The 15,792-nt window shown below is 48.1% G+C and overlaps 1 protein-coding gene across 3 annotated transcripts in view; it reads right to left on the bottom strand.

Moving 5' to 3' along the window:
- Positions 1-15,792, bottom strand: part of SEZ6L (seizure related 6 homolog like) — a 140,716-nt gene that overhangs the window by 32,982 nt on the left and 91,942 nt on the right. For all 3 annotated transcript variants that reach the window (XM_080649593.1, XM_080649591.1, XM_080649592.1), the window contains exons 3-9: positions 15,174-15,307; positions 14,415-14,607; positions 12,317-12,502; positions 7,975-8,140; positions 4,887-5,053; positions 3,203-3,397; positions 605-743 (exon numbers count right to left, since the gene is read on the bottom strand). In XM_080649593.1, the coding sequence (XP_080505719.1) occupies positions 605-743; positions 3,203-3,397; positions 4,887-5,053; positions 7,975-8,140; positions 12,317-12,502; positions 14,415-14,607; positions 15,174-15,307 (1,180 nt within the window). The remainder of the gene's footprint in view (positions 1-604; positions 744-3,202; positions 3,398-4,886; positions 5,054-7,974; positions 8,141-12,316; positions 12,503-14,414; positions 14,608-15,173; positions 15,308-15,792) is intronic.

Raw genomic sequence — 15,792 nt, 5'->3', positions numbered from 1 at the left:
CTCTGTCTTAGACCCTAGAGCAGAGTTAAGTGAGACCAGGCCCTGACTGCAAGGACCTTCTGGTGTAGTTGAGAGAGACAGACAGGAAATAAACCACTGCAACACAGAGAGTCTGTGTTATAGAACTCTGGTCCTCCTGGTAATCCTAGACATTCAGTCCATTGAAAATGCTGTGTTTTCTCTGGCCACAGGGCCTTTGCACATTCTGTTCCCTGTGGGTGCACCACTCCAACTCATCCTTTAGTTCTGAGCTTTAGTATCAAATCCCCAAGGAAGGCCTTCCTGATCTTCCTCTTTATATCACATCTCTGTTACGGAATCTCCTAGCACCACACACCTATCCTTACATCAATGATCAGAGTTACAGTACATAATTACTGGTTTATTTCCTCATTTAATACCTGCTTCTTTAGTAGACCGAATTTCCCGAGCATAGGGGCTTTCTCTCTGTGGGTATGAGGTTGTTTCCTTCACCACTGGGACCCCAGTTCTTTGCACAGCCCCTGACAATATTTAATATTGGTTGAAAGAATAAAGCAGGATCAATTTCTTCCCAAGTCTGAATGAGTTGGGGTGGGGTGGGGGCCCACCAGTAAACACTCACAATTGGATATCTAAGAAGATCCGTTTCTCCTCCCCAACGTGGATCTTCCAGATACAATCTTCACCTTCCGCATACGGCTCTGGCCAGTTCGGGGACAGCACTACCCCAGCCACCGCAGACAGCTCCCCACCACACATGGCTGTAAACGACACAGACAGACACACTTTATTTAGGAGGAAGCCACTATGGCATAGCGGTTAAGAGCGTGGGCTATTGCCTCGCTAGTGTGGCTCAGTGGTTGAACATCAACCTATGAACCAGGAGGTCACGGTTTGATTCCCGGTCAGGGCACATGACCAGGTTGTGGGCTTGATCCCCAGTAGGGGGTGTGCAGGAGGAACCGATCAATGCTTCTCTCTCATTATTAATGTTTCTATGTCTCTCTCCCTTCCTCTCTGAAATCAATAAAAAAAAATATATACGTTTAAAAGAGCGTGAAGTCATACAGCCATGGCTCGCCATGTTCGGTGAAGAGGTGCCTTCACCTCAAAAGTCCCCACATGTCTGTGGGATGATTAAATTAGGGCTGGCCACCTGCCTCCTCTAACGGGTTTGGTGAAGAGAAGTCTGTAGTTCTTTCAGGACCAAGGACAGAGCTCACAGCGCTGAAGGAAACCTCAACAGCCAGGTTCTTTCTTGTCTCAGTCAGTCGTGGCTAAGACATGGTGCATTCAGGTCAGGTGGACCTGGATTTGAGCCTTGCTTCTGACATCAACGCACTCTGTGACAAGGCAGGTCACTTCTTGGAAGGAGCCTCAGTTTCCTTTCTCTGTGAAGCTGGGGTAACACCACTGCTGACGTCACTGGGTTATTCTGGAGCATAACTGAACTCATGGGTGTCAAACACAGCACAGTGCCTGGCACAAGGTAAGTGCTCAGTAATACATCATCAACCAGCTGTGAAAGACCCCGACTCTGAACTGGAGGCAGAGATACGACCATACCTGGCACCTGGCCCTTTAAATTCCACTCTGTGTTTACCACGTTGGAAAGTTCTCAATGTGGCAGAGGCCAAAGCACCAATAAATTCCGCTCTGTTAAACCAGCACATTTAATACAGAGATCAATCCCTCACCACGCGGGGCTGTTATGCCACGCCAACCACCATCTAGGTGGCGGCTGCCAGGAGCAAGGGTTCTCTTCATTACTCCCAGGCTCCGCAGAGATCCAGGCTCAGGTGGCTCAGCCGCCCTGAATCTGGGAAAGGGGGAGGGCAGAGCACTGGGGGCCTGGGTAGAGGAGGTTCTACAAGCCAACGCTGTCCAGAGGGGCTCAGAGCACAGGTCTCTGAGAACAGGGAGACCTGAGGTCCATCCCCGCCCTGCCAGTTACCTTCCTCGTGTCCTCAGGCATGTCACTGGGCAGCTTCAGCTTTCTCCTCTATAAACGGGGCCACAGGAAGGTTTGCAGTGAGGATTAAATCAGGTAATCACATACAGCCCTTGGCAGAGTGCCTGGAGCACAGTTTTTGCACTCCTGTTAACAACTGTCATTATCACCATTACTAATAATTGGGCTTGGACTGCTGGGTTGGGGGGCGGAATACCTAACAGAGGGGGCGCTTAGGAGCTGAAATCTATGGGGAGATCTTGTCACTCAGCTGCACACTGTGGGGTCTGTGCCCGGACAAAGAGGCACCTCTTAAAACGGATCGATTTTCATGATAAATATTGTATATCCAGTATCATTACAGTTATGTATAATAACAAAAGCGTAATATGTTAATTAGACCGGATGTCCTTCCGGATGTCCTTCTGGACGACCTTCTGGACGAAGCTGGGGCTGCGAGGGAAGCCCGGGTCCCAGGTGCCAGAGGGAAGCCAGTGCTGGCAGCCGGGGGAAGGAAGGCCTACTCTTGCACAAATTTCATGCATCGGGCCTCTAGTGTTTTTATAAAACAAGTCACCTTTGCATAGCGGGTAGGCTGGCAGGAAGGACACAGCATTGGAAGTGATTTCACGTAATGGGTAATGGGACTGGGCATGGCTTTTTGTCCTCCCATATTTTCCCAATTACCTTTACTGCTAATCAGCTACGTTGATGATGTTGGTCTTGAAACATTTACATTGCACTGTGCGACTTTGGAAGTCTCTTCTAGGTCTAAGTTTCAAAGATTACAGGAACCCAAAGCCATTCACTGAGAAATGGTTTAATGGCGATGATGCTTGTGCAAAAACTTTGATTTTTTTTTTTTATTAAAAAAAGAAAATGTATCAATTTTGCCTTGGCCAGGTAGCTCAGTTCGTGAGAACACTGTCCCGATATGCCAAGGTTTCAGGTTCCATCCCGTCAGGGCACATACAAGAATCAACCGATAAATGCATTTATTGGCAGATTCAACAACGAATCAACGTCTCTCTCTCTCTCTCTCCTCTCTCCTTTCCTTACTCTAACAGCAATCAATCAATACAAATTTTTTTTTTAAAAAATTGTTGATTTTGTAATATTTTCAAGCACAAGCAGCAAACCTGACCCGAAGGACAGGAGTCCTGGAAAGGGTTCTCCTCCTAAAATTGGTAAGTAAAGTGGTGACAGGCCTTTAACCATTTACCTTGGGTTTTTCATCTGGGGGGTGGAGGTCCCCGGGAGCCCACTCACCTCTGCACAGGGGCTCTGTGTCATTCCAGTACGGGTCCCGCACATTGACGCACTCAATGATGGCCGGGCCCTGCTCCAGGGAGTGGCCGGGGTCGCAGGTGAACTCCACTATGGTGCCAATGTTGTAGGTCAGGTCGGATGTGGTGAAGTTCCCATTCTGAATGTAGGGCTCGTAGCAGTGGCCTTTCTCAAAGGCTGGGGAGGGGGTGCAAAGGGGGCAGCAGCTCAGATGAGTCCGGGACGGCTCCCAGGCTGCCTCTCAGAAGATGGTCCCTTCCTGACGTTCGGGGACGCACCAAAGAAAATGGGCACCTGTGATCTGGGTCCAGTGGCCATTCATTTGGCTTCTCGGGGGTCTCACTGTTTTTCATATTTAAAATAGAACTAAGGCCCTAGCCAGGGGTGGGCAAACTTTTTGACTCGAGGACCACAATGGGTTCTTAAACTGGACCGGAGTGCTGGAACAAAAGCATGGATGGAGTGCTTGTGTGAACTAATATAAATTCAAAGTAAAGGAGTGGAGGGGAGAGCAAGAGAACCGGATAGAACAGCCGGATCCGGCCCGCGGGCCGTAGTTTGCCCACGGCTGCCCTAGATGGTTTGGCTCAGTGGCTAGAGCAGCCGTGGGCAAACTACGGCCCGCGGGCCGGATCCGGCCCGTTCGGCTGTTCTATCCGGCCTGCGGAACCGAAAGAGCGGAGGGTTCTCTTGCTCTCCCCTCCGCTCCTTTACTTTGAATTTATATTAGTTCACATAAACACTCCATCCATGCTTTTGTTCTGGCCCTCCGGTCCAGTTTAAGAACCCATTGTGGCCCTCGAGTCAAAAAGTTTGCCCACCCCTGGGCTAGAGCATTGGCCTGCGGACTCAAGGGTCCCGGGTTCGATTCCGGTCAAGGGCATGACCTTGGTTGCAGGCACATCCCCAGTAGGAGGTGTGCAGGAGGCAGCTGATTGATGTGTCTCTCTCATCGATGTTTCTAACTCTCTATCCCTCTCCCTTCCTCTCTGTAAAAAATCAATAAAATATATTAAAAAAATAAAAATAGAACTAAGACTCTCTGCCCTCCCAACCCTGCAGCGTTTCTGTGTTTCAATTCCTTTTACTGTCCCATATGGATTCTTCCCATGTCCCATAACGAAGAGCCCTGATTTCTGCCACTTTCTGTCTAAGAGAAAGACCAACTTTTCTTAGGGAAGATGAGACAGAAAGTTCCCCAAGGGCATCCTTTCTTAAAGGGCCAGGGCTGAGCAGGAGAGGCCCTGGCTAACGATTCTTGGCGGAAGGGGTGGCTGGACCCTGAGAGGTCTGAGTACAGCGAGCTTAGGGATCCGGACTCAAGCTGGACAGAGCCTTATCTCCTTTTTCTTCTAACTCAAGTTCCCTAACCTCAGTGTATTCACCTAAAAGATAACAACATCTCTCACATTACAGCATGGCAAACATCACATGCTCATGGACATAGGACACTGGGCACACAGGAAGTGCTCAGGAAGTGGTAGGTGTTGTTATTTAGTAAAGCTAAGTCAGCTTTTGGAAACCCAGGGGTCAGTCTGGCCACAGGGTCTCTCGCGTCTTTGGACAGCCAGGTTTCTACCTCCCAGGACCCAGCTCCAGCCCCGCCATGCTTCCCCTGATCCCGCACCACCTCCCCAGGAGAGGGGGAGGCCCCGTGGTCCCTCACCCTCGAACCGGATGTTGAAGGATGAGGCTGCCCGCGCCTGGTCGGATGTGAACTCGATTCGGATGCTATTGCCCTCGCTTAGCAGGCCCTCGAAGGGGACGCTCTCGGTTTGGAGGGAGTCATAGAGAAGCGCGGACTTGTTGGTCAGCCCGCTGTAGACCATCATCCTGCCAGTGGGAAAGGAGAGGAGGGCCACTGAGAGGTCTTCTCGGGGCACCGACACAGCAGCCGGAGGGGTGTGCATGGAGCCCCTCTCATTCCCAGATTTAAATCCCAACTTGGCCCCTTACTTACCCGGGCAAGCTGCCTTACGTTATGGAAGCTGTTTCGTATTTGGGGAAAAAGCCTGTCCTAGACTCATGGATTGATTCTGAGGTTGTAGGGAAAGCCATGTGTATGATGGAATAAACCAAGCTAATTAACTGATACAGATGAATTTATACCCAAGAGTGAGGAGGGACCCCTTCACAGTCTTCTGATCCCTGCTGACTCTGTTGTATCTTGGGGGCCATGCCCCAGGAATCCTTTTTCAAAGAACTAAAGACAAAGGAGGTCACTCTGGAGGAAAACCTCAAGATCTCAGAATCTCGGGAGCCTCTTAATCTTCCCAAAATAGCATTTTTCTAGTTACATTTTTTTGAATGTCTGAAATAGCGATACATTTGATCTCAAAACCATATACAGTCTGTAGTCAAATGGGTTTGGAAAATGCTGGGCTAAATAAAAATTAAACATTTTCGCCCTAACCAGTTTGGCTCAGTGGATAGAGCGTCAGCCTGTGGACTGAAGGGTCCCAGGTTCGATTCCGGTCAAGGGCATGTACCTTGGTTGCGGGCACATCCCCAGTAGGGGGTGTGCAGGAGGCAGCTGATTGATGTTTCTCTCTCATCGACGTTTCTAACTCTCTCTCCCTCTCCCTTCCTCTCTGTAAATAAATCAATAAAATATATTAAAAAAAATTAAACATTTTCTTCCTGCAGGACTTGTCAGTGTCTTTGCTGGCTAATGTACATTAGTACCTTCCAAGAGAGGGATAGGGTATATGGGGTCTCCCAAACGTGTCTGACCAGAGAACCCACTTTTCATGCTGCATATCATGGAACTGGAGTTTAGAAAGACTTCATTTTTAAAAACTATGAATCCTAGAAAGACTTCATTCTTTTGGGGGGGGGGAGGGGAAGAGGGGTTATCTTTAAACCTTTCTTCATGCACATCCTCTACTCAAAAACCTTCCATGGTTCTCTTGAAGCAGTCGGGCATTCAAAGCCCTTCAACATATGACCCCAATTTATAATCTCCGCTTTCCCCAAGATTTAGATCAGGTCCCATTTCCTATCTAGCTCTAAGCTCTTGCAACTTAAATACTGTGTTATAATAGCTTTTTTTCCCCCCTCAAGCAAGTATATGGAATGAGTAAAATTTAATTGTTCTTTTCTTCATCGCACAACAAGTGTTGCATTGTGTGTGCGTGTTGACTTTTAAACCTGCTGGACCACTACAAACTTCCCTCCCTAGGGACACACTTGAGAACTGGTTTTCCCTGGTGGTGATCAGTTCCTACCTCTGTAGACCTTTGCAGGGCCCCACAGAAACCACCAGTGACACTACAGTGCCAGCGTGGCAGCTCACTGACCATGATTTCAATAACTTTCAGAAAATACTTATCTGATTGACTGTTTTTTCTTCCTGCATGCATTCTTATGGTCCAGTAAAATGCAAAAAAAAACATGCACCACTCAGAAGAGGCAGCCCCAGGGTCTACATTTTAGAACGTGTCCTTTACCCAGAGCACCAGGTTTGGCTTCTCAATCAGTCTCCAAAAGGGAAAGACTGGGAATCTGTTCTCTAAAGAGTCCCCCAGACTTTTAAAGAGTCATTCCGATGCTACCAAAATGCCCCCTTCCTGCACCTTGCGGTTAAAGCTGGGATTTATTGGTTTGGAGTTGTTCGGGATAAAGCTGGACAAGTATGGTGGGAAGTGGACTCCAGATCGGGTAAGTTACTCAGTTGTCTGGTGTTTTCTATAAGAATCCCTCCCCACCCAATGCGGTTAATGGTCTTGGTTTGAAACGTCAGAGAAGCCCAGACACTATAATTCTAAGGTCAAAGCCTGATCCATCCACCAGTAAATGCTGTCAGCACCCTTCCCATATCCCTTCAGCACTCAGGGCTCACAAATTTTCTGCTGGCGTTTTACCCAAAGTCTCTGAGAGTCAGACAGCTCAGCTAGCTCCAAGGGTGGAAGGCAATGCTGGGGAGTGTGTATGCCGGGAGCATCCTTCATCAGTGATGGATGGGGGTGGAGGGTGGATAAGTAGCCCGGCTCCCTGCCCCTCCAGAAGGACCGCTCTGACGGATGCTCAACAGTTTTCCAGGATCCCCAGTGGACAGAGCCCCACGTGCTCACACAGCCACCTGCTTCTGAGTGCATCCTGTGCTGACTCCCTTTCCTCCCTCGCTCACCTTCTCATGCCTCTACCAGTATTTGCTGGGATCAGCTCCCAAGTAAACGACTTCTCCTCACATCCTTGTCGCATCTGTTTCCAAGGGAACCAAACCCAAGACAGCAAGCCTAAGCAGCTAAGGTCCTAGTTTTCAAGAACATTCAAGAATATTCTAGCATAAGGTCATAGAATGCCACAGTTTTAAGATTCTGGATTCTATGTATATTGCTTAGAGTTTACAGACATGCTCTCTGGTGACTTCTCCCTAGTTCTTCCATGTGTGTAAGTTGAGTTTTTCCATGTCAGCTTCTTACTCTACCAGGAACCTATGACCTCTAATTTCCCTGTTCTCCATGAAGCCTAGTTTGTGACTAGGTACAGAGCAGGAGCTGAATGAACACTCTCTCCTTGTTCAACTGCAAAAAGGGATTTTCAGGAGAAAGAACGAGGAGGCAGGATAACCTGAGGGGTGAGGGAGGGGGTCCTAGACTTCCTTTTGCCTCTTTCCTTGTCCTGCTGTGCTTTCCTTGTGCTACGCAGGGCGAGTCCTTTCCCTCGGCAGGCCCTAGCTTCCTCACCTGGGAAAGGAAGAGATCAAAGCTGACGATCTCGTAAGCTATGTGCAGGGACCCTCGGAGGTTTACCTGTCTTTCTCATGCAGCAACAGCCTCTCAAAGTGAAGGTGTAGCTTCTGGCCCTCGGGAGCTTCGATCGTCCACACACAGAACTGACTCCCGTTGGCATTTCCAGGGTAACTTGGAGAGAGGACATGGCCGATGGTGGCATTGTGCACAGTCCCTCCACATGGGGCTAGGGGCAGAAAGCGAGAGAGAGAAGAGGGAGGAGAGAGAGGGAAAGAAAGTCAGTGTTCCATCCTCCCCTGACCGCCAGCCCTACCCTTTCTTGGGAGAAACAGAAATAGGGTGGGAAGAGAGACCATGGAGAAGCCCTGGCCTGCTGGGTGGGGTTTATCCTGTTTGATAGGAGATGTCATTCCATGATTTGAACCATCATCATGTGTGTCTCATGGCAGGGAAGGACTGTGATTTAAGGATGCTTCTATGGTGCTGGCTGTGCCCTGGTTCTTCATTACAAAAGGGTCATCAAGAAAGACATAAATAGTCAGTTTACAACAGATAAAATATGCTTTTAGTACTCAGTAAGCCCTAAAACATTCAGCCCCACCAATAACAAAAGCAATGTCATTCTAAACTATATTCTATTTTCATCCACCAAATTGGTCAAGGTAAAAAGTAGCAATAAACCGGAGATGAGGAAGGTGAGGGGAAATGGTTACTCTCATTCAGGACTGGTCAGGATGCAAATTGCATGACCTTTCAGGAGAGCAATTTGGTGAAAAATCTAGAAAGTATTTCCAAATGCTTTGACCTAGTAATTGAGGTTTTGGAAATCAATTCTAAGAAGATATTTAGAGGTTTTCACAGAAATGTATGAATGAGGATGTCCATGGCTAGATTTCTTTCCTAAGAGCCAAAACATGAGAACCAACATGAATGTCTACTCACACGTGCTCGGTAAATAAATACATTCCATTTGTACAGTTTTAAAAACTGTGCCCGCAAAGAATAGTTGAGAATATAGGAAAATGCTTACTATGTTTTAAGTAAAAAAAAAAAAAAGCTAGAAAATGGTCTGCCAAAACTATTTCAATGAGCTATATGCAAGGGTCAATTGAGACCATGAATATAAAAGTGACTTGCTCCTATATGCTATACTTTCATATTTCTTGGGGAAAAAGAAACTTTTTTAGCCCTGGCCGGTGTGACTCAGTTTGGTTGGGCATTGTCCCGTGCACCGAAAGATCACACATTCGATTCCCAGTTAGCACACATGCCCAGGTTGTGGGGTTCAATCCCTGGTTGGGTGCATGTGGGAGCTGACTGATGGATGTTTCTCTTTCACTTCAATGTCTCTCTCTCCCTCTCCCTCTCCCTTCCTCTCTCACTCTAAAGTAAATAAAAAAACATGTCCTTGGGTGAGGATTAAAATATATACAAATACACATTTATTTTTAGCAGAAGCATATAATACTTTTATAATAAAAATCTAATAAATATTAAAAAATGACTTACGAACTGGGAAGAGTTGTACAAGTGTAAAGAGGTAGGCCTATTCTTAGTCTTAAGAGAGACTTGGTTCTCATTAAACGGTTTTTGGGTGACTAATAAGAACTTGCAATAGGAGACTAAGCGGTGACTTCAAGCAATGACATTGCCCAGAAGCCCGGCTCTCCTTTTAGCACCATGGACAGAGCACCACATCCCTGTCTCTCTCCGGGCTGCCTTCCTGCCCTAAATTGGAGGTTCAAGCCTGGCCTGTGTCAGGTACCTGCTGTGGATCTGGGACAAGTTACGGAAGCTCTCTGAACCTTGAGTTCACTGTAAAATGGTGATAATAATTCCTCCCTCCTTAAGTAGCTGTGGTGAGAAACGAATGAAATGAATGGTGTCGTCCCTGGCACAGAGGTGCTCAAAACACAGCCAACATCATCGTCCCATGGCTCAGGAACTAAGGAGATGGAGGACACTGTCCATGCTGGGGGTGCAGGCCATCTGTCCTCTCCGGGGTGCCTCTCATTTGCTGCCTTTCTGTTCCCCTTTCTTGCCTTATTAAGCCAACTGATAGCTCTGTTTGGTTTCAATTTGCCAGCCCTGGCTCTCCATCCATCTTTCTTAGCACAAATTGAGGCTTAATTCCTCCTTGATTTCACACATAGATAAAAATTAACGTGAGGGAGGCGCAGAGACCAACTGCCCTATGTTTTTTTTTTCCTTTGTTAAAAATAAAAGAAGAAAAATTTTGAAGGGCCTTGGGGGAACAAGACCGCAACAATTAAATCTCAGGATTTATGATCAGCGCTCATTTGCTTTTTTGGATTCTGCTGATCATGAATGCCTGGAGGGCAGGATTTATGTTTATTGCTCCAAGTATTCTCTTTGTACATGGCTCAGGGCCTGGCACATAGTAGGCACTCAGTTAATATAGCAGCCTATACTCTCCTGGTCCCCTTCAGGACTTTTGAACCTAATAGGGTTTTGCTGTCTTGATAGCTGAGGTTTTGTCCACTGGTGCAGGAACAGTGTGGTATATCCCAGTGCTTCTCAGTCTACAACGTGCACACAAATGACACAGGGGCACGTTAAGATGTAGATGTTGATGTAGTTGATCCTGTGTGAAACCCAGGATAGTGCATTTCGAATCATCTCGCTGGTCTGCAGACCGCATTTTGTGTGGTGAAGGTGTAGAAAGGGAAAGGGCTCAGCAGAGAAGGGTTCTGGATTCATTTCAATGGCTGTCTGGTGGCTTTGGCCAAGTGCCTTCACCTCCATGAGCCTCAGTTTCCTTATCTGTATAATGGGGATAATGGTTCTATCACGTAGGATTGCTGTGAGGATTTATTGCAGCCCTGGCATGGTGCTCAGTACATACTCACTGGGCTCAAAATATGGCAGCAGCATGAACACAAGCACAAGGAACAAAAGAATAAATAGATACATTAGGCTTCATCAGATTAAAAATGGTTTTGGGTTGTTTGTCTTTTTTTTTGCATCAAAGGACATTATCAAGACATGAAAAGACATTTGCAAATCATGTATCTAATAAAGGTCTAGTAGCTAGAATATATAAAGAGCTCTTTCAACTCAACAACAAGACAACCAAATAATAAATGGGCAAAAGACTTGAATAGACATTTCTCCTACAAGATGTACAAATGGCCAGTAAGCACATGTAAAGATGCTCAATATTATTAGCCATCAGGGAAATGCAAATCAAAACCACAATGAGATATCCCTTCACACCCACTAGGATGGCTATGATAATAAAAAGAAAACATGGAAAATAACCAGTGTTAGTGAGAATGTGGAGAAATTGGTACTCTTGAACATGGCTGACTGGGGGGAATGTAACATGGTGCAGCCACTGTGGAATAGTTTGATGGTTCCTTCAAAAGTTATACATAGAATTACCATAGGACCCAGCAATCCCACTACTGGGTATATACCCGAGAGACATGAGAACATATGTACCCCCAAAAACTTGTGCACAAATGTTCATAGCAGCACTATTCATAGTAGCCCAAAGTGGAAATAACTGTCTACCAATGAATGAACAGATATAACGTGGTCTACCTATACAATGGACTATAATCCAGCCATGAAAAGGCATAAAGTTCTGACACATGCCACAACATGGATGAACCTTGGAAACAATATGGTAAGTGAAAGAAGCAAGTCACAAAAGATCACATATTTATGATTCCATTTATATGAAACTAGTAGCCCTGAGCACGAATCTGTGTGCCAGTAGCTCTCTGCAGGGCCTGGCCACTCCGCACCCGCTACCCAGAGGCTCTCTGTGGCCCAGAGGCCCATCCGTGGTCGGGTGCGGAACGCCTGCCTTGTCGCCGTGGTGACGAAGCAAGCATTCCGCCATGCTGCTCACGCTGCCCGCTCTCAGTGGCCGCCCCCCAGGACTGGGGGACTCTGGCGGGGCTGAGAGGGCTGGGTGCCGCCATCTTGTGGCTATGGGCGCCGCCATCTTTGTGATGGAGTGACAGTTAACTTGCATATTACCCTTTTATTAGATAGGATGTCCAGAATAGGCAAATTCATAGAAACACAAAGCATATTGGTGGTGGCCAGGATTAAGGGGGAGGAAAGAAAGGGGGTGACTGCTAACAGGAACAGAGTTTCTTTTTGGGGGTGATAAAGATGTTCTGGAGCTACACAGTGGTGATGGTGGCATAGTACTGTGAATGTACTAAATGTCAGTAATGGTCAAGTTCACGTGACATGTAACTTATCACATAATGAAACTGTAAGAGGCAACAGTCATCTGCCTTTGGAGTGGTCTCTCCCCCTGGGGTGAGAGCCTTCTCCTGAGGTCAGTCTTAATGCCCTGGGCGTTGGTCTCGCCCCCCTTAAGTGAGCCCTCCATGTTGGTCCAGCTGAGGCTGGCAGGTACCTGAGCAGATGGGCTCGTGGCTGCTCCAGTGGGGCTTGGAGGCGTTGATGCACGTCAGCGTCTTGGCGCCCTGCAGCTCGTAGCCCAGGTGGCAGTGGAAGTGGGCCACCCCGCCCGAGTGCAGGTCCATCACAGTGACGTCCCCGTAGTCCGGCCGGCGGGGGAAGCTGCAGCTCAGCATGAAGGCTGGGAAGAAACACAGAGGCAGATAGTCACCCCTCGGAGGGCAGAGATAAAGAATGGGACCCACACCCTGGGAGCCAGTGTGTGCTGGGGAGGGAAGAAGGGGTCCCTGCTGGCTCTGGAGAGCTGCAGGGGGGCATTTTTGTGTCTCTTGTTGGCCATTTGGTGCCAAGACAAGCCAGGTGAGCACCCTTTCTAGGTTCAATGATCCCCTAATCCTGCCTAACCAGAGACAGCAAGTTTGGGGTGAAAAATGAGTCCCCAAACCTCGTTTGAGCCCCTCTCCACATGGACCTAGAATGGCCTTATCCTTGCGCATAGAAGGGGCAGTATTGCCCAAGTAGGGGTAGTCCCTCCTGCACGAACATCTCAGGCACGTGTTAAAAATGCAGGCCCTTGGACCAGAAAGAATGAGAATAGCCAGCTGTTCAGGAAATGCCAGAGGATGTGACAACTTGAAAACAACTGTCCTGGGAGGTAAGGAGTTGGGCTTGGGAAGGAGCCCAAGTTGAGTTCACATTCTTACTCCATCACTAAGAAGGTGTGTGACCTTGAGGAAGTGAGACAGGGCCTGGGCTTCACTCTTCTCGTCTTCCCAGGCGGGTGGACAATGGTGCCCCCCTCCCCAGCGGTGGTGAGGGTTACATGGGAAACGCAGGGGGAGAGCCTTCCCAGCCCAACGTCGGGGGCACGTAGGGTGGTAGGAGGGTGCACGCGTGGCCCTGTTGGGCTTCTCCATCTCAGCTCTGCTCCAGACTAAGCAGAGCATCTCTTCCCCTGGGGTGAGAGCCTTCCCCTGGGGTCCGACCACTCCTACAGCACAGGGTACCTGTGTTCCCAGTACTCATTAGGGGGATCCATTCAAGTTCATGGCCCAACAAGCTATTTTTCCCCATTGTTTAATGAACAAAGACCATGATATTGAGAAGCTGTGATGAAACAGACACTCCCATGTATAGTCATCAACCTCTTTCAGAAAAGTTAAAAACGAATTGTGCGTTTTTTTCCAGATGTTTGGTCAATTTGATGTGAATGTGGGTGTTTCCCAATATCTAGATGGGTGGCTCAGGACTCTGCTTTCCATTCAGACATTCGGCAAGTAAGCAGGGGGAGTTCCTGGTGAAGGGAAATAACCCGAGGTCGCGGGAACCGGCCAGGAAGTGGGACAATGGGATGACGAGGGAGAGAGAGCAGGAAGAGAGATGGGAAGGTGGGAATGAAGAGATGCAGAGGAGGAAAGGAAGAAGTAAAGGAAGCAAGAAAAGACGGGAGTAAAGAGAAGGAAGGCGAAAGGAAGGATGAGAAGAGAGAAATGGACAGAAAGCAAAAGAAAGACTTAGAAAAAGACAAAATGGAAAGAAAGAGACACTGCAGAAGCAAAGAGACGGGCCCTTCACGGGAAGTCCACGGACTCTCGTGTGTCAAGTGCAGGAGCCATGAACTTGCATGGGAAAGCCGGCTTTCTGATTTTCACGAACCTTTAACTGAACTGCGGTATTTCCTTCCATCAGGAGTGAAGGCAATATAGTCACAGAGTCAGTGACTTGGTCACCAAGAGAAATCTCAGGTATTTACACATCATAATGGATAGCTTGACATATTTCTTATGCTCCTCACTCAGTACTTTGAAATTCCAGCAATTATCAGAACTGCCAGGAGGTTTTTATTACTTAATGTGTTAAAGAAGTACACAGATTATGACACCAGAGATTAAAATAATATTTTGACAACTGTAATTCAATATGACTGGTTTCCTTTTTCATGGATATCGTCTTTTAATGCTCTTAAAAATATTATTTTGAAAAGGGGTCCATAGGTTTTTACCAAACTGTAAATGTGGGTGGTCCCCCCCGGGGAGAAAAGTTTGAGAATCTTTGGCTCCAGGGGGAAACTGAGGCAGACGGCAACATCCTACCCTGGTAGTGCAGCTGGAAGGCGCCCAGGCCATCGTCCTGGAAGGTGCGGAAGTAGACGGAGATGGTGTTGGTGGGGCTTCGGATCACCTGCCCCTCCACGAGGAGTGTCTGGTTGGCCAGGACGGTCAGGGTGGGGCCGTCCACCCCGCGGATGGAGAGCAGCTCCCCCTCAGACAGGTTGACACTCTTCACCTGGGGACAGTCAGGGGTAGACACAGAGAAACTGAGTCATGTTTGAGCCATGGCCCCCGGAGACTGCGAGGCTGCCAACGCAGCACCCCGCAACCAGCCCCTAGTCAATGGGACAGAGGGAAGCCAAGCTGAAGGGCAGTCTCTTGCCCAAAGTCATGCAGCTTTAACTAGTAGAGCTGAGACCCCAAACCCAGATGCTGGAGCACTATGGCACCCTGATCTGATTTTCCATCTGAGTTTGTAGGCAAAGGTTTACGAATCAAATGAACTAGGTGGGGCTTCAGAGAGAGAGAAAGAGAGAGAGAGAAAGAGAGAGAGAGAGAGGCAGGATATCAGAAGACTCCTCCTGGGTATAATGCCTCCAATTTGTCAACAGGTCCCCTTCCCTTCATGTGTGCTAAGCTATCTCAGCTGTGCACCGAGTTAGGAACTCCTATTCACTTGCCAAAGCCTGGCTCCAATTGCCCTGGCTTGATAGCCAGGATGATAACAGTAAGCCTAACAGACGATCCCTCCGAGACTTCCTGTGGGAAGAGGCAGCCATTCAGGGGGCCTCTCTGGGTTACCTGGAGCTCCACCCCGTAGCCGGTGTAGACTGTCACGTTGTACGTGCACTCAAGGAAGTTGTTGAGGGGCAGCGGCGGGTAGTCGCTGGAGTCGATGTAGCCTTCAGGGTCTGAGAGGCTCACACTGCAGAGAGCTGGAGGAAAGCACTTGAATCAGGACTCGGACAAGAGCTCCGAGGGGACGTCTCAGAAGGGCTTCGGGTGGAATAGGGCCTCAGGGGAAACCTGGGTTCTCCTGTCTCCACCACTCCCACTCCTGTCAATTCTCATTCAGCTCCAGAATCAACATGATAATCACTTACTACACGCAACTAGGCACCATTCTGACCAGTGGAGAGGGGTGACCCCATTCACCCGTGTAGCGTCTAATACGTTGTCCCCATTTTAAAGATAAGTAAACCAAAGACCAGAGAGGGACAGCATCTGGGACAAGCTCACACAGCAATCAGGGTTCAAACCCAGAGATCATACTATTGAACGAGTGACCACATTGCATCTGTCCAAATCCACGTATGATGGACAGTTGGTATCTCTGTTTGAAGATGGAAAAGAAGATAGAAAAAGAAAGACTGGGACATGGAAGTGCATTTTATCAAGTCTGGAGAAGTACATGTAATGG

The sequence above is a fragment of the Plecotus auritus genome (genome assembly GCF_963455305.1).
Source record: "Plecotus auritus genome assembly, chromosome: 13".
Taxonomy (NCBI): domain Eukaryota; kingdom Metazoa; phylum Chordata; class Mammalia; order Chiroptera; family Vespertilionidae; genus Plecotus; species Plecotus auritus.
This window is presented reverse-complemented; position numbering and strand designations above follow the sequence as displayed.